Here is a 24,050-nt window from a genome sequence, read left to right as displayed (position 1 = left end):
TCTCATTCCAGTGTCCTTATTTAATTAAAAAATAGGGACATTTTGTTCACAAGTTGAATATAAGATTACTTAGGATTCATAATGTTATAAATATGGATATTAACTCCTGTATTGTAGTTCAGTTTTCTCATGCTTTCTAATTTTTCATGACTGTTTTTAGTATCCTTCCATAAATCTTCAACAGAAGAATAAATGATGCCCTCAGAACATTTCCCTATTTTTATTTTAAACTACCCATGGACACTAGAATTTTCCATCTATTATTCTTCTCTCAATAAATTCCTTTCACAGTTCTTTTCTTACCTTATCCCCAAACATTTCCATTTCCTTGATTATGTCTTTTATTCCTCTCCTGATTTGCAATATTTTCCATATCTGCCTTGATTTCTTATTATGGCATAAAGGCAACCATGAGTTCTTAAAGATCATACCAGTTGATTTTTACTTATTGTATCAATCTAAATAGTCTTTGATTATAATTGATAGGTTGTATCTGCTACCAAACTAGGTAAATATAGAGAGGTTTATTATTAAAAAACTCCACTTGTGATGAATTCTTTGACATGGTAACCCTTGTATCACAGAGACAAAGGAAGAAAATATGAAAAAAAGGGGGACATCTGAGTGTAGGGAAACAAAGAAGAGGAGAGGAGTTCACAGTGAATAACTTCAGTTTTTCTGTGAAATATGCTACAAAGTCTTAGCTAAGAGAGTTGACAAGGAAGGTTTGAATAGGGATGAAAAAGTTTAGAAGAGCTGCTGTGGAGAGTGAGTTGATAAAGGAGATGTATAATTAGAAATCTGTTATGCTAAAAACTACATTTCCCAGGAGCCCACTGACTTCCTGTTGTTATATATTTCCTGCAGGCAGGGGATATTATGCAGTGGGGTTTCTGGTCCAGCCCAGACTGATTAGCCATGGACACATGGTTTTTTTATTCCTTTATTTCTAATTATCATTAATAAATCTATCTTAATATATTTTAATTATTGAGATTAATTTTATTTTTTACAATGATGGTGACCAGACATTGGAGAAGGAATTCTCAATTTTTTAAGATAGCCTAGATAAATTTTTTTTTAAAACCATGTTTCTCCTGCCATGGCTTTTCACTCCCTCACACACACACACAGAGTTGCAAACTGAAAGAATTCCAAACTCTCTTTGGAGCTGCTGCCCTACTTCAGCTTTTTTCCCCCTACTTTTTGTCAGTTGCCCACCTTATTGGCCCAGCTGCTTTAGTTTGAGGGACTTAGCTGGGGACTCTTGGCGGAGAAGAGGCAAGCTGCTTCTCTTGCCCATCTGCTTGAATAGCATTCCTCACTGCTACTTCTGGTGTTACTGCTGCTGATCCAGTAGTTTTTAGGGTAATAGATTTCTTATTTTTCAGAGATATAGTAGAATCATTACCTAGCATCAATGATGGCCCACTTGAGGTTATGTAACATAAATTTGTAGAAGATCCAATTAAGAAAAAATGTATGATTTAATTCATCTTTGTTCAGCAGGAAATGTATAGCTGGTATACTTGGTGATATGAAGGTTGATCTAGGAATCCAGAGAGGTAAATTTGAATTATAGAATTGAAGAAGGATTCATAATGGAGAGAAGAGGAGATTGTGACTAGTACAAGGGAGATGGCCTAGGAGAGAATTGGATGAAAGATCTTAGGGTCTTTGATTAGGCGGTAGATATAAATAGCATAAAGCTTAGAGGAAGAAAGGTTACTGAGTGATAGACACAGGGGGAGAAACTGAAAGTGTCAGTGGGAAAATTGAAAGTTCCTGATGTTTTTTTTTAGTCTCAATTACCCTCCTTCACAATTTTATCTCTGCTAATTTGCCTCCTCTCCAATTTGTTTTAAATCTTCTAAAATAATTGTTAAAGGTGACAAATATATTGAATTCAAGATGACTACTCTTAATGCATTAAATATAATCATTAGGTTTAGTTTTTCTGATTAGCAAATTAGTAGTTTTTTCTGCCTTTTAACATCTTTATTAATGTGTTTTTTCTCCAGCTTGTGATTACTTCAGAAAACTAACTTTACTTTTGTTCATTATAGTTGTAATCGAGTTTGGCACAAGTAGCATTTAGTGGTATCCAGGTAACTATGAGCAATTTCATGGTAGGGTTTGAATATTATTAATTCCTTTCATAGTAAAATAGGGTTTTTTTAGTAAAATTTAATTTTTTTTTTGACATTAAAAATTCCAAGCTGTCTTTCTCCCTCCCTATTCTACATTAGAGAAGGCACCATTTGACAAAGATGAAAGAGACAGAGAGGAAGAGAGGAGAAGAGATGTGGACATAAAACTATTATCATGAACATGAATACTTCTATTCATATTTTCTTTCTCTGGAGGTGGATATTCATAGTTATTTTTCAAGTAGTATTGCTATTGCTGTACACAATTGCTGGGTTTTTTTTGTTCTTTCACTTCATTTCATTCAAGTATTTCCATGATTTTCTAAAATCAACCTACTCATCATTTCTTACTGTACAGTAGTAGTATTCTATCACAGTTGTTTACCACAACATGTTTATCCACTCCCAGTTAATGGGCATCCTCACAATGTCTTAATTTTTTGCAACCTCAATGAGAACTGCTAAAAATATTTTACAACATACAGGTTCTTTCTTTTTTTTTTTCTAATCACTTTAGGACATAAACTTAATAATGGTTTAGCTGGATTAAAGGGCATATAGTTTTATGGCTTTCCAGAAATAATTCCAAATTGTTCTCTAAAATGGTTAGATTAGTTCACAGTTCCACCTGCAGTCTTTTTTCAACACCCATTTTTCAACACCCCCTCCAACAGTTGTCATTTTGCCCTTCTCTCATTTTAACCAATGTGATAGGTATGAGATGATAGAGTAGTTTTATTTTGCATCTCTAAACAGTAATGATTTAGAGCATTTTATTTCATATGGCTATATATAACTTTGATTTCTTCCTCCAAAAACTGCCTTTTCATGTCCTTTGGCCATTTATCATTTGTGGAATGGCTCATATTCTCATAAATTTGACAGTTTCTCTACATATTTTAGATATGAAAACTTTATCCAAGAAACACTATAAAATTTTTTCCACAAATTTCTGTTTATCTTCTCTCCTTGGCTGCAATGATTTTATTTGTACAAAAAAAATTTTAATTTAATGTAATCAAAATTACCCATTTCATAACTCTCAGTGCTCTCTATTGTTTATTTATAAATTATCCTATGCATAAATCCTTATAGATAATGTTTTCAGTTATATTTGCTCATTATATCTCCTTTTATGTCTAGGTCGTGTGTACATTTAGACCTTCTCTTGGCTAATAATGTAAGATATTGTTCTGTATCCAGTTTCTGCCACAATGCTTTTTAGTTTTCCCAAAAAAAGTTTATTCTAAGTGAATTTACTATAATCACTAACTACTCTATTCCACTGATCCACCTTTCTATTTCTTAGCCATACCAGATAGTTTTATTAATTACTGCTTGATAATATAGTTTAAAATCTAGTACTGCTAGACCTCCTTCCTTCACATTTTAAACAATTAATTCCATTGATATTCTTGACCCTTTGTTCCTCCAAATGAGATTTTTTTAAGTTCAATAAAATGTTTTTTTTTTGGTAATATATTTGGGATGGCTTTAATAAGTAGATTAGTAATAACTGTCATTTTTAATATATTGGCTCCACCCACCTTTCAACAATTAATGTTTTTCTGATTATCTTAATTTGTATAAAATGTTTCATAATTATGTTCATGTTCCTGGATTTGTCTTGGCACGTATACTCCCAAATATTTCATGCTTTCTATGGTTATTTTAAATGGAGTATCTCTTACTTTCTCTTGTAGGGGTTTATTATATAGCTATATATAGAAATGCTGGTGACTCATGTGTCTATTTTACTTCCTGCTACTTTACTTAAATTAATAATTGTTTCAACTCACTTTTTTAGTTGAATCTTCAAGATTTCTCAAATTTCTCATGTCATCTTTAAAAAAGAGCTTTGGCATTGCCCATTCTGATTATTTCATTTTCTTTTTTCTTGCTTATTCTCCTTACAAATAATGCATGCTAATCATTTTAAGAAGATGCTTCTTATCATTTTAAGGAAAAATTAATTTATATTTATGCTTTCAATTTTTTTCTAGGAATGTGTTGTATTTTTTATAAAAATCTTTTTCCACATCTTTTAATATAATCATTCAGTTTTTGTTAGTTTTGTAATTGATATAATCAATCGTATTAATAATTTTCCTTTCACTAAAATATCCCTGCCTTCCTGGCATATATCCTTGTGTTATCGTTGTGATATTGTTGTAGTTTGCTAGTTATTATTTTATTTAGAATTTTTGTGTTCATATTAATTACTGAAATTGGTCCATAATTTGTTTTCTCTGACTTTGCTCTACTGGTTTAGATATTAGCAATATATTTGTTTCAGAAAAGGAATTTGGTAGGATTCTTCTTTTTCTATTATTCCAAGTGATTTATTTTAATATTGGAATTAATTGATCTTTAAATGTTTGGTAGAATACACTTATAAATCTATCTGGTCCTGAGCTTATTTATGGCTTTTTCAGTTTATTTTTCTAAAATAGGTTATTTAGATATATTATTACCGTTTCTTAGTTTAGAATAAGCAGTGCATATTTTTGTAAGTATTTTATCATTTCGCTTAAAATGAAAAATTTGTTGGCATATAATTTGGCAATATGACTATTCATTTCTGTTTTCATTAGTGGTACATTCACCCTTTCCATTTCTGATATTAGGAATTTTCTTAATTTTCTTCTCTTTAGAAATCATACTAACTATTTTTTATTTCATTGTTTTTCCCCTAAAAACCAAGTCCTAGTTTTATTTATTAATTCAACGATTTTCTTACATTCAGTTTTATTCATCTCATTTTTTAATTTTTAGAATTTCTAATTTAGAGTTTAATTGGGGTTTTTAATTTGTTCTTCTAGCTTTTTAATTGAATACCCACTTCATTGATCTTCTCTTTCCATATTTTCTTAATACAAGCATTTAGAGATTTAAATTTTCCTCTAAAAACTGCTTTTGTTGAATCCCATAAGTTTTGGTATATTGTCTCATTATTATTCTTTTTAATAAAATTATTATTTCTGTGCCTTTTCTTTAACCTCATTCTTTAAGATTAGATTATTTAGTCTCCAATCAATTTTAAATATATATTTCCAAAGTCCTTATAAAATATAATTTTATTGCATTATGATCTCACAAGCATGCATTTAATATTTCTGCTTTTTTTATATTTAAATATACATTTTTATGCTCTAATAGATGGTCAGTTTTACTAAAGGTATACCACTGAGGAGTATATTTCTTTCTATTTCTATTTCCATTCAATACCCTCCAGATAGTTCTCATATATCTAGCTTATCTAATTCATCTCTTTGGCTTCTTTGTTATTTATTCTTTGGTTAGATTCATGTAGTTCATAGAGGGGCATATTGAGGTTCCCCAACAATATAGTTTTGTTATTTCCTCTTATAATTTATTTAGATTTTCCTTTAAAAATGTGGATGCTATAGCATTTGCTACACATAGGTTTAGTATTGATATTGATTCATTATCTATGTTTTCTTTTAACATTGTTAGAAGGATTTTCTTAATCTCACCCTCTGTCTCCATAAGAAGCTAGAAAGCAGGATTTCTAAGTAGATCAGAACTGACAGGAGTCAGTGAGCCAGAGCTGAAGATTCCTTTACCAGAGAGACCAGGACTAAGGAGAGGAAGCACCCTGCCCTCTGACAGGAAGTTAGGGGGGACAGTTGGTCAGGGAGGAGATTAAGGAAGCAACTGCTGAGGAGAGAATGTCTTTTGCCTCTGGGATCTCAAGAGAGCAGAAGGTCTGTCTCTGAGGCAAGGGGTTACTGGCAGTTGGCTACTGACAGTTGGGCTGCTATAGAAAACTGATTAAAGAAGTGAGTGAGGGGTGACTGTGTATTATTTGAGAGTGTTAGGTAGTTAGTGAATAATTTATAGAGTAGGTTAGATAGGCCTGTTGTGCCAGGCAGAAGAAACTGTCCTCAGAAGACAGAGATAATTTTAAGAAATTTTAGGTATATTTGTAGAGTATAAGAACAATAATCTCTCTTTTCTATCTTTTCTGTATTTCTTTCTTAAATTAAACAAAGTTTCTGTTAAACTGCTCTCCTCAGTTTGTCAAACTCCTTAATTTAAACCTTACAATACTTTCTCCACTTACCTCTTTAAAAATTTTTTATATTATATTCCCCTAATATATTTCCCCAATACATATAAGATATATTTTTAAACAATGGTTTTCTGTCATTTTGCTATTCATGCGTTTCAGCTTCCTCCTCCTAAGATAGCAAGTAATATGGTATAGGTTATGCATGTACTATTGTGCAATACATATTTACACGACTATCATTTTTGTGAAAGAAGACATGCTACATATATAAGAAAAGAAATTCATGGAGGCCTATTTATCTCTTTTAATTAAATCTGTTTAAGCTTTAACTTTGAGATCATGAGATTATTCCACTTTTTATTTTTGTTTGCATCAGTTGAAACAATTCTATTATAGAGCTTTATTTTTACTCTGTGTGTTTTTCTCATTTTTAATGCGTTTGTTGCAAACCAGTATTGTCAGATTCTGCCTTTGATACATTCTGCTATCTGTTTCCATTTTATGGGTGAGTTCATCTCTTTCACATGTAGAGGTAGAGTGACTAATTATGTATTTTCTTCCATCTTCTTTTTCCTATTTATCCTTCTTTCCCCTCTCTTTTTGCCCTATCACTTCTCAGAAGTCTAATTTACTTCTGACCACTGCCCTAATCTGCCTCCCTAAGTCTCACCCATATCCTTTCCCCTTGTCCTTCTAGCCCTTAATTTGCCTATCCCTCTGGATCATGCCTTATACTCTGCTTTTCCCTTCCTTTTCTTAATTTGCCTACCCATTTATGAGTCCCTCTCATTTATGAGTGCCCTCCTATTTCTTAATCCACACACCCTTCTAAGAGTAATTTCCTTATCCTATCCCCTTGCCCTCCTATTTCACTATAAGTTAAGAAGACTTTTATATTCTTCTAAATGTATGTGTTATTCCCTCTTTAACCCAGTTCTGATGAAAATTAGATTCAAATACTATCAGCATTCTACCTCCATCTTCCCCCCCTCCACTATAATAGTTCTTTCATTCACACCTCTTTTTATGAGATAAATGCTTCATTTTACCTCTCCCTACCCAATATTATTTTTTAGGACCATCTCATCATAATCATCTTAACTCCAAACTTTATATATATATACTGATTCTTCTCCTTTTTTAAAATCCCATATCTTCAGTCTTAAAGTTAATACCACATATTGGTTCCAAGGCTGAAGAGTGGTAAGGGCTAGGCAATTAAGTCACTAGCCCAGAGTTGCACAATTAGGAAGTGTCTGCAGTGAGATTTGAACCCAGATCTTCCACTCTCTAGGCCTGGATCTATCCACTGAGCCACCTTGTTACTCCATAATGAAATCATTAAGAGTTATAGATAATGTTTTCCAATATAACAAGCAAACAGTTTTACCTAATGAAATTTCTTCTAATTGGTCTTTCATGTTTATCTTCTTTTGCTTCTTCTGGTTCTTGTAAATCAGAGTTTCTGTTCGGTTCTTTTCTTTTCCTCCAGAATACCTGAAAGTTCTTTAATTCATTTGATATTCAGGGTTTGGTTTTTTTCCTTTCAGGATTACACTTAGCTTTCCTGTTGGTTATTCTTGGTTTAAAACCCAGCACCATGGCTCTTTGAAATATCATCTTCCTTACCCTTCATTTTTATAAAATAGAAGCTAGGAAATCTTGAGTTATCTTCCCTGTAGCTCCACAATATTTAAATTGTTCATTTATAGTTGTTGGTAGCATTTTATCCTTGATTTTTTGGATTTGAAAGTTATCTATAATGTTTCTGTGAGTTTTTGTCTTGTATGCTCTATCAGGTGGTGATGAGTGGTATTTTTTCAATGTTCATTTTACCCTCAAGTTCTAAAACTTCAGGACAGTTTTCTTTGAATTCCTTTAAGTGCAATGGCTAGACTTCTTTTTTTAATCATAACTTTCAGGTAATCCAACAGTTCTTATATTGTGTCTCCTTGATCTCTTTTCCACATCTGTTTTTTCTCTACTGAGATGTTTCATAGTCTCGGTTTTTTCATTCTTTTGATTTTGTTTTATTATTTCCGAGTGTTTTGTATTAGCTTCCTCTTGCCTAATTCTATTTTTTAAGATGTTATTTTTTTCTATGAGATTTCTTGAAAATAAGTAGATGCCAGTGAAGGATGTAGTATGGTCATTCATTATACCTCTCTCTTACAATATCACTGACTCACCTTCTTTTACAGACATATGTTATTTCTCTGGTGACTCCATTACACCATTTCTTCTGTATATTTATTAAGCGATAATGTGTTACAGCCTACTTACACCCAGTTTGTTCTATGTTGTCACTTGTGGGACATATTTCTTTGAATATTATGGTATTATATAACTCACAACTCTATAATATGATGTTAAAAAGATTGGCTTTTCTTTCAAAGAGAAACCTGGAATCATTAAAATCAATGGATAATTTTCAATTACTCCTCTTCACCCACACTATGGTCCAGTCAATCTGAGCTTCTTTCCTCATATGTGACACTCCATCATCTCTCTGTAACTTTGTACTTGCTGTCTCTTATTCACAGAATTCATTCCCTCTTTCTTTCTCCTGAGAATTAGCTCCTAGTTTCTTTCAAAATACAGATGAAGCCCTATCTTCTTCAAAGTTTCACTGAATATCTAGAGTTATTAGTGCTTTCCTCCCCAGCATAATTTTGTAAACCTCTGTTTCTATTCTTTATTTCCGTGTTATATTGTAAACGTGTTCACTTAAGAAACAATTAAAACTAATCGAAGGGGTCAGCTAGGTGGCACAGTGGTTTAAGAGCCAGACCTAGAGATAGGAGATCCTGGGTTCATATCTGACCTCAGACACTTTCTGGCTATGTGAACCTGGGCAAGTTACTTAACCCCAGTTGCCTAGTCTTATCAATCCTCTGCTTTGTAACCAATACTAAGTATTAATTTTAAGATGAAAATTAAGACTTCTTTAAAATACAACCAACCAAAAAAATAAAAACCAACTAATCCAAGACTAAAATGTAGCAATAATTTCATTTAAGATGATGATACAATAAGATAATATACCAAAATTGTGGGAGATTTTATACCTCTAAATACTTTTATCAGCAAAAGAAGGAGGAATATCAATGATTTGGACTTACAACTCACAAAAGTATGAAACCACAAATTAAATATTAAAATGGAAACTGAATTTCAAAGAAGAGATAAATAAAATTGAATGTTAGAAAAAGAAGTAATAAGTAAAACAAAGAGTTATATTTTGTGTAAAAATACTGAAATAGACAAACGGTAGTATGATTTTTCAAAAAGAAAACCCACATTGGAAAATGTTTTACACTGTTACACATATAAAATCTATAACAGATTGTTTGCTGACTTAGGATGGTTGTGGGAAGAAAGAATGGGTGAAATTTTGGGTCAGACTTTTAAAAAAGACTAGAAATTGTTTTTCCTGTTTATTGGAAGAAAAATATTATTTAAAAAAGGAAGGTCATATTACCACTATCAAATATTTTAAATGTGAATTCACAAAAATTAAGAAATAAAATAAATTATGACAAACTATTTCACCCAATTATCTGCCATTAAAACTAACAATCTAAGTGAAATGGAGTAATATTTATAAAAATGTAAAATGCTCAATATTTTCTGAAAAATGAGGAAATAACCAAGTTTCAAAAATAAAAATTGAACTAAAAGACAATACCTCATTACCAAATGAATTTAAAAATTCATCAAATATTTTTAAAACAATTCCAATAATGTATGAACTTTTCTAATGTAAGAAAAAAGAGATTCTAGAAAATTCTTGGTATGATACAAATAAAGTTTTGATAAATAAACCAAGAAGAGTCAAAACAGGAAAAGAGAAATATAGGCTAATATTTAATGAATATTATTAATACAGAATTTTAATATATAATTTTAGCAATAAGACTATAGCGTCATATCACAAACATCATGCATTATCACCAGATGAGTTTTAAAACAGGGTGGCACTTTTAGTTCAATGTTACGAAAACTATAAATATAATTGTCCATAAGAACAACGAAAATAATTGTTATATCGGTTTATGCATGGAAAAAACTTTTAAACAAAATATAACAAGCACTTCTGTTTAAAAAGAAACTAAAAAACAAAGGGATAAATAGATATTTCATTACTACGATGATATTTTAATATTAGTATCTATCCAAAAGCAAGAATCATAATTTTGTATACAGAGATTTCATTTCTATAGTAAGAACAAGAGCTATTCGTTAGTAACTAAATCCTTAAAGGATGTGTATAGGCAGTTTTCAGGGTAAGGAAATCTAAGCTATCAATAGACATTAAAAAGTGCTCTAAATTACTCATTAAAGACATACCAATTATAATGACTGAGTTTCGAGTTCATAGTCATCATATTAGCAAAATTGACAAAAAGGGAAAATGACAGGTACTGGAAATTCTGTGGGGAAATGGATCATTATTACTTGATTGGTAGAACTCTGTACTAGATCAGCCATTCTGAAAAGCAATTCGGAACTGTGCTCACAAACTTGTTAAATTGTAATCCCTTTTGACCCAGTTATCCAAATATTTATATCTATATATCTAAAGACTTAGGAAAGAGGAAAATGATCCATTTGTATAAAGTATTTATGACAATTTTTTTTTATGGTGGCAAAGAAGTGAAAACTGAGATAGTATTTATCAGTTGGGAAATGCCTACGTAATTTATGGAATATTGTGCTAAATGAAGGGGAGGATTTCACAGAAACCTAAGAAGACTTTTGCATACTGATACAGAGTTCATTTAGGAGATCCGAGAAAACAATTTATAGTGTAACATTTGTATAAAGGCTAACAAGCTCAAAAGACTTTAGAACTCTAATCAGTGCAATAGCTAATCATGATTCTAGAAAACATAACAAAAAATTCTGTCTACCTCTTAACAGAGCTGAAATCCAGAGTACAGATTGAAACATTATATTTTAGGACTTGGCCAATAATAGAATTGTTTGTAATTATAAATGTTTAAAACAATAATTGTTTTTTCTTTTCAGTGGCAGAGAAGTGATGGACAAGAAAAAAATCCAAATCTTATTAAGAAAAATTTTAATGTAAAAGAAAGAAAATGCCATTCTAGTCTGTTTCCATACTGTTAACTCCTGGATGCCACCTTATTGTTTATATATGTCTTATACATATGTATATACTACATACATACACAGAACTTACCTGTATGTTTTTCCATTGTAAGTAATTAAGCAGAATTCTTTCTCAGTTAAAATGATCCACAAATTATTTTTTGCAATCAGAGTAACATCTTCAGCAAACAGACTTATTGATTGGATCTCATCTTATATTCAGGAAGTCGTTTCCATTTAGAGCCTTCTCTTGGTGCCCCTCGTGATGTTGGAAAACAGCTTTGGTACTATTTTATACCTTGCTCCTTAATATTTGTGACTTTTCAGAAAAAAATTCTCTTACATATAAGAAGTTATATAATATTGATATTCATGAGAGCATATAAGTTGGATATAAGAGCTGTGTAAATGAGGCTGTAATGAGTCATTTTGCTTTGCCATATCCTTGTGGACGATGTATAGTTGGACCCTGTACTCTGTACCTTTCAACTAGTTGTGTGCCAAAGACGTAATATATGCTACAGTTGTTTTGTTGCTTTGTTTTTCTTTTTTTCAGAGGAAGGGTTTGGTTTTGGGAGGTTTGTATGTAGGGTTGTTTAATTAAAGGGAATTGAAGTTTTTCTATAAAAATACTTTATTTCATTGTTCACTTCTTTTGAACAATAGTAAAATTTATGATATTTTCCCCAGGGACTTAGTATGGTCTTCTCTTTCAGTTATCTTGAGAATAGTTGGAACCCATGGTGCCTTCAAAATTTTATCACTGGGAATTCACATCTCCTCTATGTGTCCTTAGGTTAGTCCACCTAACTTAAGGGAAGGCAGTTACATAGATATATGGATACAGATTTTTAGATGTATACAAAATATGCAGAAACCAGGCTCAAGACAATTTGATGAGGGAATGGGGAGATCAGGAAAGGATTCACCTAAATGGTAATACTTGATCTGTTCTTTTAAGATAATAAGATTATCAAGAAGTAAGCACAGAGTACATTCCAGGTATGAGAGATAGACATTACAAAGGTACAGAGATTGAAAATGGAATGTTATGTAGGATGATAATTGAGAAGGTGTGACTACCTGGATCTTAGTATATGTGTGTAAACAAAGATATAGGCTGGGTTGTAAAAGATTTAAATGCCTGATGCACTTGTATTTCCTCATAGATATAGTAGTGAACACTGAAGTTTACTGAATTTGTAATTGAAATTGTCAGAGTTGCACCATGGTGAACTCACTTTGGTAGCTTTGTGGCATGTATGTTAGAATGGAAGGCTGGGAACCAGTTGGGAGATAATTGGGTATAAGCACTTGAAGTAGGATGAACCCTTTCGCTTTTGTTTTTGGACTTTTACACCTAATAATACCTATTCCTTAGTAAATACTCATTGGTTAATTATTCCACTACTTTTCATAATTTTTAAACAATTCTGCACAAAATTGTATACCATCTTCCTCTAAGATTTTACTATTTTATTTTATAACCACATACTGACTTTTAACTGCCTCGTCATTCATGAGATCACATTTCTTGGTTGAGGTGAATCTCAGACTCTTCTGGTCTCCTTGTTGTAGAAATTATTTAAATATAAATTAAACTTATTTAGGATATTGTGATATTCTGCATTGCTGTGTCTTCTATTATCCTATTTTTCAGCATCATCAATTTGTTCAAGTAGACTAACTTGTAGGCCACATCTTATTTTTATTCTTTTTTCTCTAATTTGGTATTGTACCTTCATATTGATTTTAATAGTATTGATTTTGATTTTTGTATTGGTGGTCTAATGATACAAAGAAAATGACTGTCATAGCAGTCACTCTTTTGCTTCAAAGTAAAATTTAATCAACTTTATCTTTTAAGTTTTACTTGTCTCCTAACTCTCAAATAAAGTATTCCTGATTCATAGGCTCAGAGGCTTCTGTATAGTTTAAAAACAAAATTTCAATCTTTCTTATTTCTTAACCAGGGGATGAGCTGGCAAATGCTTAAAATCAGCCCCAGTTTGAGACTATTGTCAAGGACTTTTTCAAGTTCTTTGTATAATATTTCTACCTAATCTTCCCTGAAGCAGATATTGGCATATAAGCAACTATTAATTTCATGTCTCAAATGGTAACAAGATCAAAATGACTAATTAGAAGTTATCTTCTCTTTCATCTTTATCAGAATTTTACCATAATAAATAATACCTGATAAATTTTTTTTGTTTGTTTAATTTATTCCCTCTATTCTCTGGCCAAGGCTCTAATGATTGTTATATAATACATTGTGCTATTATAACATGATATTACATGTTATAATAGCACATAAGAGGAGAGAAAAGAAAATCTAAGAAACATCTACTATGAATTCCCTATATATTTAATAAATCCCTGTTGTGTTCTCTATTAGGCAGTGCTGATATCAAGGGAGGAAAAACAACTCTTGGTGTTAAAAAGTTCCATTCTCCTGGGGAATACAAGTTGTAAACAGATGAGTAATTTGAATAATTAATTTGAGGACGGATTGTGTACTAATGAAGAGGGAGGGGGATCAGCAAAAATTTTAAATAGTAGTTATATATTAACTGAACCTTGAAAGAAACCAAGAATTCTAAGAGGCAGGGATTCAAAGGGAATACATTCATGTCTGTCTTGGTTGGAACATCTAGTGTGTGAAAGGGAGTGATGTGGAATACAATGAAGCAGGTAGTTTCTTAGGGATGTTTTTTTTATTTTAGTTTATTGATTAAGATAATTTTTCCGTGTTTACATGATTCATGTTCTTTCCTTCTCCTCCTCCCACACCCCTGCTGTAGCCAACATGCAATTCATAGGTTTTATAGCTTAGAGGGAACTTAGGGGGCATCCTTACCCCTTCAGTTTACAGATGAGGAAATCGGCTAGTGTGTTAAAGTGAGTTTTTAAATTTATAAAGGTAACAGATGATATAGTAAGGATTTGGACACGTGTAAATTAGCTTCAAAACCCACTATTTATTCACACACCTGGTTAAAACCAAATTGTTGAAAGCTTTAAATGCCAGGGTGAGAAGTTCACATTCTCCTCTTAAAGAATAAATAAAATTTTGCCTCAAGATTTTTGAGCAAAATAGTGATGTGGATTAGAGTTGCATTTTAGAAAGGTTATTTTTGCAGTTGTTTGAAGAATGATTGGAAGCAGGGAAGCATCAGGAAGCTATTGTAATAGTCCAGATAGCATGCCGTGTTTATATGGTTATATGAATAGAAAGAAGAGAACATATAAAGGGGATGTTTTTGAGATAGAATTAATGACTTGGTTAATTGTTTTCATATAGGAGCAAAAGAGAAAGGAAAAATACAGGATGATTCTGAAGTTTTTAACCTAGATGACTGAAAGAGTAGTGATGGTTATAATAAAAATGAAGTTTTTAGTTTGGGCTAGTTTTAGGCATTAATTGGCATAATAACTAGAGAATTGGTCTCACAGTTTGATAGAATTGGTGTAAATTTCTCCTCTAAGTCATTGTTTTTTTTGTCTTTGAGCAAGTCTTTTGGTACTTCTAAGACAGTAAATTGCAGAAAAGGTGTCAGACTGCATTAATTGGTACAAAGGTTTTTTATATGAAAGGTTCTGATTTCAGTGAAATCATAGATCCAGACCCTATTTTAAAAAGGATTACAGAAAAACTCATGAATCCGGGTCCTTGAAATGAGTATTATTGAATTTAGAGCTCGAAAGAACACAAATAATCATAGACTCTAACCTCCTTATTTTCTTGGCTAAGAAATAGATCCATAGAGCTGCAAGGATTTAATCAAAGGTTGCATATATGAAAAATAATTGTCATTTTTTTTAACTCTTACCTTCTGTTTTAGAATCAATAATAGGTATTGGTTCCAAGGCAGAGGTGGCATAAAGGCTTAAGCAGTGGGGATCAAGTGACTTGCCCACAATCACACAGCCAAGATGTATCTGAGACCAGATTTTACCTCAGGACCTTTCATCTTTGGCTTAGCTCTCTGTCTACTGTGGCATTTGGCTACCCTGCCCCACTCCCCCCCACCCCCACCCCAGTCAGATTTGATAATAGAACCCTTTAACTTACTAATGAATTCTTTCAATTGCAAATGATTTTAAGGCATAAAGGTGAGGAAGTCATTATATTCCATTGCTTACAGTCAGCCTTTAAAAAGGGCCCAAAATATTAAGAGGACCAAAGAATCTTAGCTAGAGTGTTTTGTTTTTTTGTTTTTGTTCTTTCTTCCCTAGGAAGATATAGTAGGAAGAGAACTAAATTGAGAGCAAGAAGATCTGGATTTAAATTCTGATACTCCTTACAATTTCTATAAACTTAAGCAAAATAATTTTACTCTCTGAAACTGACTGTAAAATTAGAGGATTGAACTAAATTTTATCTAAGATCTCTTCTAGATTTGAATCTTCCTTTCCTTTAACATTACATGTGACAATGTATTTAAACCTGATCAACTCTTGTTCACCCACCCAGGACCAAAACAATACAACTTAATTTTTTTAATTACAGCATCCAAAAAAGGTTATTTTTTTTTCCTTATTTAGGTATCAGTCAGAGCCGGATCTCCCATTGGCTGTTGCAACAGGGATCTGACTTGAGTGAACAGAAGAAAAGGGCATTTTATCGATGGTACCAGCTTGAGAAGACAAACCCTGGTAAATAATTATCCTTTCAGTATGTTCTTTGGAAACTAATTTGCATGTTTATTTCATGGAATACCTTGTACTAGTTGGTTTTCTAAAAGGTAGTTATATATGTGTGTGTGTGTGTGTGTGTGTGTGTGTGTGTGTGTGTGTGTGTGTGTGTGTGTGTATACACTCTTATTTCTATTTCTTTCAGGGTGGGAGAAGTGGGTAGAGACAGAGACAATGAGAGATAGTAAGAATAGAGAGAGAGAATAGAATTAAACTGTTTGATAAAGATTGCATCCAAGTCCATGTGCTCTATTCTGATTTCTATGTTTTTCATTCTCTACTTTTTTGGTTTTTTAGTTTTTTCTCATAGTTGTCAGAGAGAATAATTTTAATATTGCTTAGCATTAATGGAAAAAAGGTTGTTTGGTTTTTTTCCATTTTCATTGATTTGGGATGAGGGAGAGGTCTAAACTTGTACTTTCCTTGTTGTACAGAGGACCTAGGAAAGAGGTTCTCTATGTTTGAAGATCAACTACTGTTGTAAAATTTATCATCTTGCTTGAGGTTCTAAATTAAATGTCAGGTGACCCAAAAATTAGACACAGATGAAACTTCCTGACTCCAAGTCTAATTTTCTATCAGGTGTCAAAATTATGCCCTGCACTTCTGAGTGCAGAACTATATTAAAACATAATTGAGAAATATTTAACAAAATAAATGAAAATACAACAGATAATGTTCATTTGTGTTTTTTTTTTAATGTGTCATAAAGGAATGGTTTCTATTTAAGTTTGACACCACTTCATACTGTGTTAACTCTTTTCTATATATAGAAGTACATAAATTATGAGTCCATGTTTATTTCTTTTTAAAAAATACATGTTTTGAATAAGAATTTAATTTTGAGGTATTTTGTATTTGTTTCCAGCAAACATTTATATATTTTATGCTAATGAATATCTACTTTTAATATCATTTCTTCTTGGATATCCAAACAGTTCTGGCTTGATTTATGTAAAGAAGTTTGAAAGAGATCCTCATTCCAAAAGGACAACTATGTTAATTTTACTATATAGTACTGTGCTTGCTCCTACAAAAAAAAATATATCAAAAAAACGTTTTAAAATCCTTTAAATGGAAGCAGAAGGAAAGATGGATATGCAGAGTGATTGCCACCACCATTTCTACTGCTCAATCAGGGACTTGATTTTTGAAACCTCTGGTGTGGAGAGAGAACTTTGCCTTGTTCCACCCCTCCACCCGTGTTTTGAGCCAGTGATCTGTCTTCATCTGTCTTCTGACCATCTGGGTACTGCCTAGTTACTATATGTTTGTCCCCATGCCCTAACTATCACCCTTCCTACCCTTTCTATGTCCATGTCTGCCCCTCATGTTTTCTTTGTAGTCCTGTTCAAGCCCCCACATGTTTTTTAATGGTGTGCCAACCCTCTCCCTCCAAAGCCTACTGCTCACTTCTCCCTTCCTTCCTTCTCAATGTCTCAATGTTGCATTATGTGAAAATTGTTTTATGTAGAGGTCTTCAGAATGATTGATCTGTTTTTGTAAAGTAACTCTTTACATGGTGTATTTTTTAACATCCAAGACAAATGTCATAATGGGTCTAATGAAGAGGAAGTAGATTGGGAAACTCATAAATGTGTTTTCTGTGTTTACAAGTTGCCAAAAGATATTATAGCAAACTAGTCTTAAAACCTTTATGAAAAGAATCTGGAACTATGCTCAAAAGGCTATAAAATGGCATTTCCTTTAATTGATTCACCAAAATCACTATAAGTTCTATACTACAAAGAGAACAAAGAAAAAGAAAAGGCCTAGCTATACAAGCAAATGACAGTTCTTTTTGTGGTTGCAAAGAACTGGAAACTGAGGATAGACTCAATCTATTGGGAAATGGCTAAACAAGTTGTGACATACGATTGTGATGGAGTACTATTGTGCTATAAGAAATGATGAGGGTAGGTGATTTCAGAAAAACATGGTAAAACTTATATGAACTGATGCAAAGTTAAGTGAGAAGAACCAAGAGGTCATTGTGCACAGTAATAGCAGTGTTGTGAAGATAACTGTGAAAGACTTGACTACTCTGATAAATGCAGTAATCAAACACAATTCCAAAGGATTAATAATTTAAAAACAAACAAAAACCAAAAAACTATCCACCTTGAGAAAAATAATTGATGAACTTTGAATATATTTCCTTTCTTCTTTTTTTGCCTCTTTTTTTTTTTACTCCTGTGATGTAGCTATATGGAAATAAGTTTGGCATGATTTCATGATGTTTACTTTCTCAATGGATAAGTGATGGTTACTTTGTAATTCAAAATTTAAAAAGAAAAGAATGTTAACAATAAATAATTACCACCCCCCAATCAAAAGGTTATCCTCTAAACAGTCACTTTGACTTTTCCTATGAGATCTTAGGCTCTGATAGGTGAGATTTTGACATTTTACTATTACTTATATTACTTGGAAAGGAGCCAGAACACTACTAGCCAGATATTTTTAGTCAATCTTTTTCTTCCACTCCATTAATTTCTAACTTTACCTCCCTGTATGGTTTGTCTATCCTATTAGAATATAAACTCCTTTAGATAAAGTATCTGAATTGCTAAATCAATGCTTATTCAATCATTCAGTAAGAAAATGGGTGGGATGAGCTTAATTCAATATGGGTAATAAGGTGTTTTCTATTATTTCCCTAACTATCTTGGGTTTCATTTCCTTTTACTCATTTTTGACCAGTTCTTTCCAATTCAAAGGTTATTTTCTCTTTGGCAAAGACTTGAGTAGTTCTGTCTTCTCTCCAGGTTTCTATTGTCTATTCTGTTCTGCTGTCTGCTCTGTGTAGTCCTTCTTTTATTCTCCTCTTCCACCCCCCACCCCCACCCCCACATATTATGCTCAAGGCTGATAGGTCTGTTTTAATTATTCCATTCCACTTACCACCTTTTCTATTTTTGAAACAGAATTATGTAATTATGAAGACTAATTTATTTAATACTTTGAGATCTGATATTGCTAGGACTCCATCATTCCTTTTTCCCTACATGATTTTCTCTCAAAATTCTTTAACTTTGGGGACAGTTGGGTAGCTCAGTGGATTGAAAGCCATGCCTAGGGACAGCAGGTCTTAGATTCAAATTTGGCCTCAGACACTTCCTAGATGTGTGGCCCTGGGCAAGTCACTTAACCCCCATTGCCTAGCCCTTGCCACTCATCTGCCTTGGAACCAATACAAGGTTCTGATTCTAAGATGGAAGGTTAAGTGTTTAAAAAAATAAAGAAAAAGAAATACTTTAACTTTGTGTTTCTCAAAATGAAATATATGGTTATTTTTGTCTAAATCTATAAAAGAACTCCTTGATAATTTGGTATGTAGCTGAACATTTTGATTTAGACCAGAGAAACACTTATTATATTGATAAATCCTATTTATGAACAATGAATGTCTTTCTAATTACTTAAAATTAACTTTATTTTGATGAAGTGTTTTATAGTTTTAAATGTGTAATTATTAATTGTGCCTTGGTAGATTAACTCTTAGGTATCATTTATGTTTTTTTGTCATTTGGGAAAGGAGGTAGAAGATAAAGGTAATGGAAAATGATGTGTTCTTTGTATATCCAATTTCAAAAATAGGGAACCCATTTGGAAGAAGCATATAAAGTTTTTCTTATGTATCTAAGTTAAAAAATAATAATATTAAAAATAATTTTGTAAATGAACATATTATAATCATATTCATGAATAATTTATTTTACATCAGATTTATCAACAATGGTATGATTCAAATTTATGTCATCTTTTTTCATAATCTGTGCATTTCATAATTAGAAGTAAAAATGCTTTGAAATGAAGAGTGGGGATTATAATTAGGTAGATTTTATTTTAGCACAATATAGGGAAAACTTTAAAGAATGACTAATAGAAAATTATAATAATCAACCTTGACTCTAGAGAACAGATGAAAACTGCCTTCCTTTTACTAGCTATGTGGAAGATTACAGTTGTGTTTGCACATTCTAAAATACCCTTTAAAGATTTAGGTAAAACTTAAATAATTGTAGATATTTTCAGTGTTTGTTGTTGGATCTTGCAAATAAAATAAAAGTAGTTAGTAAGGACTAGCCAAGGTGGCAAAGTGAAGTCAGGATGTTTTCCAGAGTCTACTAGTAGACTTTCTCTACAACAACCGTGAAAATATACCAAATACAGTTGAATGAGAGAGCCAAGAAAATGTCACAATAAGTCATTTTTTTCTAGGTCAGGGCAACTTATGAAGAATGAAGGAGAGATCTGTGTACTCTGGTGTGGGAACTGGCCGGGAACACAGTTCAATAGAAGCAGTACTGGATTATGGTGGTAGCACCAGGAGCAGCCTAGCATCCAGAGATGATAAAGATCATTGGTCAGAAAGATATCCCTGTATTAACACAAAAGCAGAAATGGATGCCTTCTGAAAGTTCTTATCACTTTGGGACATGATTCAGATTTGAAGAGTTCAGAGAGCAGTTGCAAGGAATCAAGTGCCTTCCCTAAGTACAGTCTAGAGTACATACCAGGACAACAATGACCAGACTTCTCCCCAAGTCACACTACTTTGGGAGCATTGAAAACTTAAGAGGCCCCCACTGAGCTGTGAAAGCAACAGAAGGATGTAAAAGAGAGAAGATTGTGTCAGATATCATTTCATCCCCAGTAGTAAGCAAAGCCCAATTCTAGCAAAATCCAAAGTCAAGAAATAGGTTGGAAAAGTGAATGAACAACAGGAAAAAAACACCAGATCATAAAAATCTTTTATATTGACAGGGTTGATCAAGACAAACTCAGAACTGAAATCAACTACAAAGAAAGTTTCAAACAAAAAATGTAGATTGGACATAAGCCCAATGGGAATTTCTGGAAGAAATAAAGAAAGATTTTTAAAGAGCAAAAAATAAAATAAAAGTGGTAGACCAAAAACTGGGAAAAGAAATGAAAATTATGAGAAAATAATTCCTTAAAATTTAAGATTCAGCAGGTGTAAAATAATTCATGAGATGTGAAGAAACAATAAAACAATCAAAAGCCTGTGGGGAAAAAATTAAAGAAAATGTGAAATATCTGATAGGTAAAATAACTGACCTGGAAAATAGAACATGGAGAAATGTTTAAGAATTATCGGTCTTTGTGAAAATGGATATCAAAAAATGTGCCTAGACATCATATTTCAAGAATTATTGTGGGAAACTATCCAGATATATTAGAACCAAAGAGCAAAGAAGAAATTAAAAGAATTCACCAATCACCTCCTGAAAGAAGTTTCAAGATGAAAACTCCCTGGAATATTATAGCAAAAACCCAGATCTCCCCAAAAGTAGAAAATACTGCCATTAGCCAGAAATAAACAATTCAAATACTATGCAGCTATCAGAATCATACAAGTTTTTAAAACTAACATTATATAGGAGTAGAGGTCTTAAAATGTGGTATTCCAGAAGGCAAAGGAATAAAGATTACAACCAAGAATAACTTCAACAGAATTTTGACTATAATCTTTCAAGGTGAACAGGAATATTTAATAAAATAGAGAACTATCAAGGATTCTGGATATAAAAATAAGAACTGGATAGAAAATTTAACGTTCTAGCAAAAGATTCAAGAGAAGCATAAAAAAAGTAAAAATGAATGAAAAACCATGAAAGACTTGTTAACTTTATATTCTTATATGCAAAGACAATACATATAACTTTTTAACAACTATATTATTACCAGGGAATTTAGGAGTGTACTTAAACAGGGAGCATGGGAATGAATAGATTGTGTTCAGATGATACCAAAAAAAGATTGGCATTAAATTATGGCATTAAATGGGTCATGTTTTCATTATATTGGCACAACCTAGCCATGAGCTCTGAATATTCATCTAGCTACATAAGTTTTTATTTGTTTATTTATTTATTTGAAGAATGCTTTGTAATTAAATTTATACAGGTGTTTTGTGTGCTTTGGAGAGTTGATTGAGGGGATGCTTCCAATAACAAAATTCACCTGGAAAAAATCAAAAGGTCTAGAACTTCAAGGGAAGCAATAAGAAAAACAATGAAAGTTGGGGCATAGCATTACCAGAACTTAATCTATATTATAAAGCAATCTTCTTCAAAATCATTTGTTATTTTTTTAAAAGATAGAAGATTATTGGAATAGACTAGGTAGAGAGAGTGCAAAATAATGTGGTGTTAGAGAACCATAATGAATACACCCTTTAAAGTATAGGAGATTAGATATTTTTCCCAGCTGTAGCTACAATATAAATATTTGTCATTGTATAGAACTTATCAAAAGGTACATTAGATAATTTTGACTATGAAGCTAAGCTTTTGAGAAAAAATATCAATTGAAAATAAATAGTATTATGGGAAGAAATATTTGTAATATCACTGACAAAAGTATATCTTTGATATATTGGTATTTGACATAAAAATTTAAAGCCCCAAAGCCAATTCCCAATAGGTAAGTGGTCAAATAATATAAATAAGCAATTTAAAAATAAGAAGAAATTTAAAATATAAATAGCCAGCTGGAAAACATGTTCCCAATTGATCTGTGGGACATTGGGCAAGTCACTTTATTTTTTTTTTTGAGCTTCAAGTACCTTTCCTGTGAAATAAGGAATGAATTAAATTCAGAAGAATGCCTCTAAAAAGAGGTATTCCTTCTCAGTAGGGTCCAACTGTTGTGGGTATCTGTTTAAAATTACAGAAGAAAAATAACAGAACTTTCCAAATCTCTTTACCCTGAAAACCCACTACTGGGCATTTAACTCAAGGAAGTCAGAAATGGGGGAGGAGTACAAAAAATATGGAAATGTACATAGCATAACTCTGTGGTATCAAAGAGCTAGAAATAAAATAGGCCCCATCAGTTGAATGATGTTTCAAAATGCTATGATATATGAATATAAAGGAAGATTGTTGTGTAGGAATAAATTTTTAAAAATAAGAATTTCAGAGAAATATGAAAACATGAACTGATAATAAAAGGGGGAGGAATGAAGCTTATACAACTATAACAATGTAATTGGAGAAAATCAATAAAAGAAAGTTGAACTCTATGACTATTTGAAAAAATAGTGAAGGTCTTAGAGAATGGACACAACAACCTTTATCCAACTAATCAATGTACTGAGCATGTATTAGATGATTTCAATATATCTGGCTCACTGTACCAAACCTAGAATCAGAAAAAATCTATTCCCATAGTTTAAATCTAGCCTCAGACACTTAGCTAGCTATGGAACCCTAGTTACTTAACTCTTTTTGTCTAATTTTTCTCCTTTTTTTAATTAACTTGAGAAGGAAATAGCAAACCACTCTTAATATTTTTGCCAAGAAAACCCCAAATGGGATCATGAAGAGTCAGGCATGGTTGAAAATGATTGAACAAAAACAACTAGACATTAGAGTTTCAAAGAAAGAGATACGGATCAGTCCTACCCTTCAGGGACTTTACATTATATAGCAGAGAAACATAGGGGCTACAAAATCTTAAATGTTAATATTCCTTTCCAAATCGCTCTTGATTAGAGGAATGCAAATTAATACAATTCTGAGGTACCACCTCACACCCAGCAAACTGGCCAATATGACAGCAAAGGAAAGTGATAAATGTTGGAGGGGATGTGGCAAAACTAGGACACTAATACACTGCTGGTGGAGTTGTGAATTGGTCCAACTATTCTAGAGGGTAATTTGGAACTATGCCCAAAGGGCTTTAAAAGAATGCCTGCTCTTTGACCAAGTCATACCACCACTGTGTTTGTACCGCAAAGAGATTAGAGGAAAAAAGACTTCATATCCATGCTCTTTGTCCTGGCAAAAAAATTGGAAATGAGGTGTGTTCATCGATTGGGGAATGGCTAAACAAATTGTGGTATCCGATGGTGATGGAATACAATTGTGCTAAAAGGAATTATGAACTGGAGGATTTTTATGTAAACTGGAAAGACCTCTGGGAATGGATGCAGAACGAAAGGAGCAGAACCAGGAGAACACTGTACACAGAGTGATGCATTATGGCACAATCCAATCTAATAGACTTTTCTACTAGCA

The 24,050-nt window shown here is 32.2% G+C and overlaps 1 protein-coding gene across 13 annotated transcripts in view; it reads left to right on the top strand.

Annotated features, from left to right (window-relative positions):
* HMBOX1 (homeobox containing 1) overlaps positions 1-24,050 on the top strand; it is a 276,942-nt gene that overhangs the window by 157,018 nt on the left and 95,874 nt on the right. For all 13 annotated transcript variants that reach the window (XM_007476504.3, XM_007476501.3, XM_007476505.3 and 10 more), the window contains one exon: positions 15,850-15,960. In XM_007476504.3, coding sequence (XP_007476566.1) covers positions 15,850-15,960 — 111 coding nt within the window. The remainder of the gene's footprint in view (positions 1-15,849; positions 15,961-24,050) is intronic.

This window comes from Monodelphis domestica, chromosome 1, assembly GCF_027887165.1.
Source record: "Monodelphis domestica isolate mMonDom1 chromosome 1, mMonDom1.pri, whole genome shotgun sequence".
NCBI classification, from domain to species: Eukaryota; Metazoa; Chordata; class Mammalia; order Didelphimorphia; family Didelphidae; genus Monodelphis; species Monodelphis domestica.
This window is presented reverse-complemented; position numbering and strand designations above follow the sequence as displayed.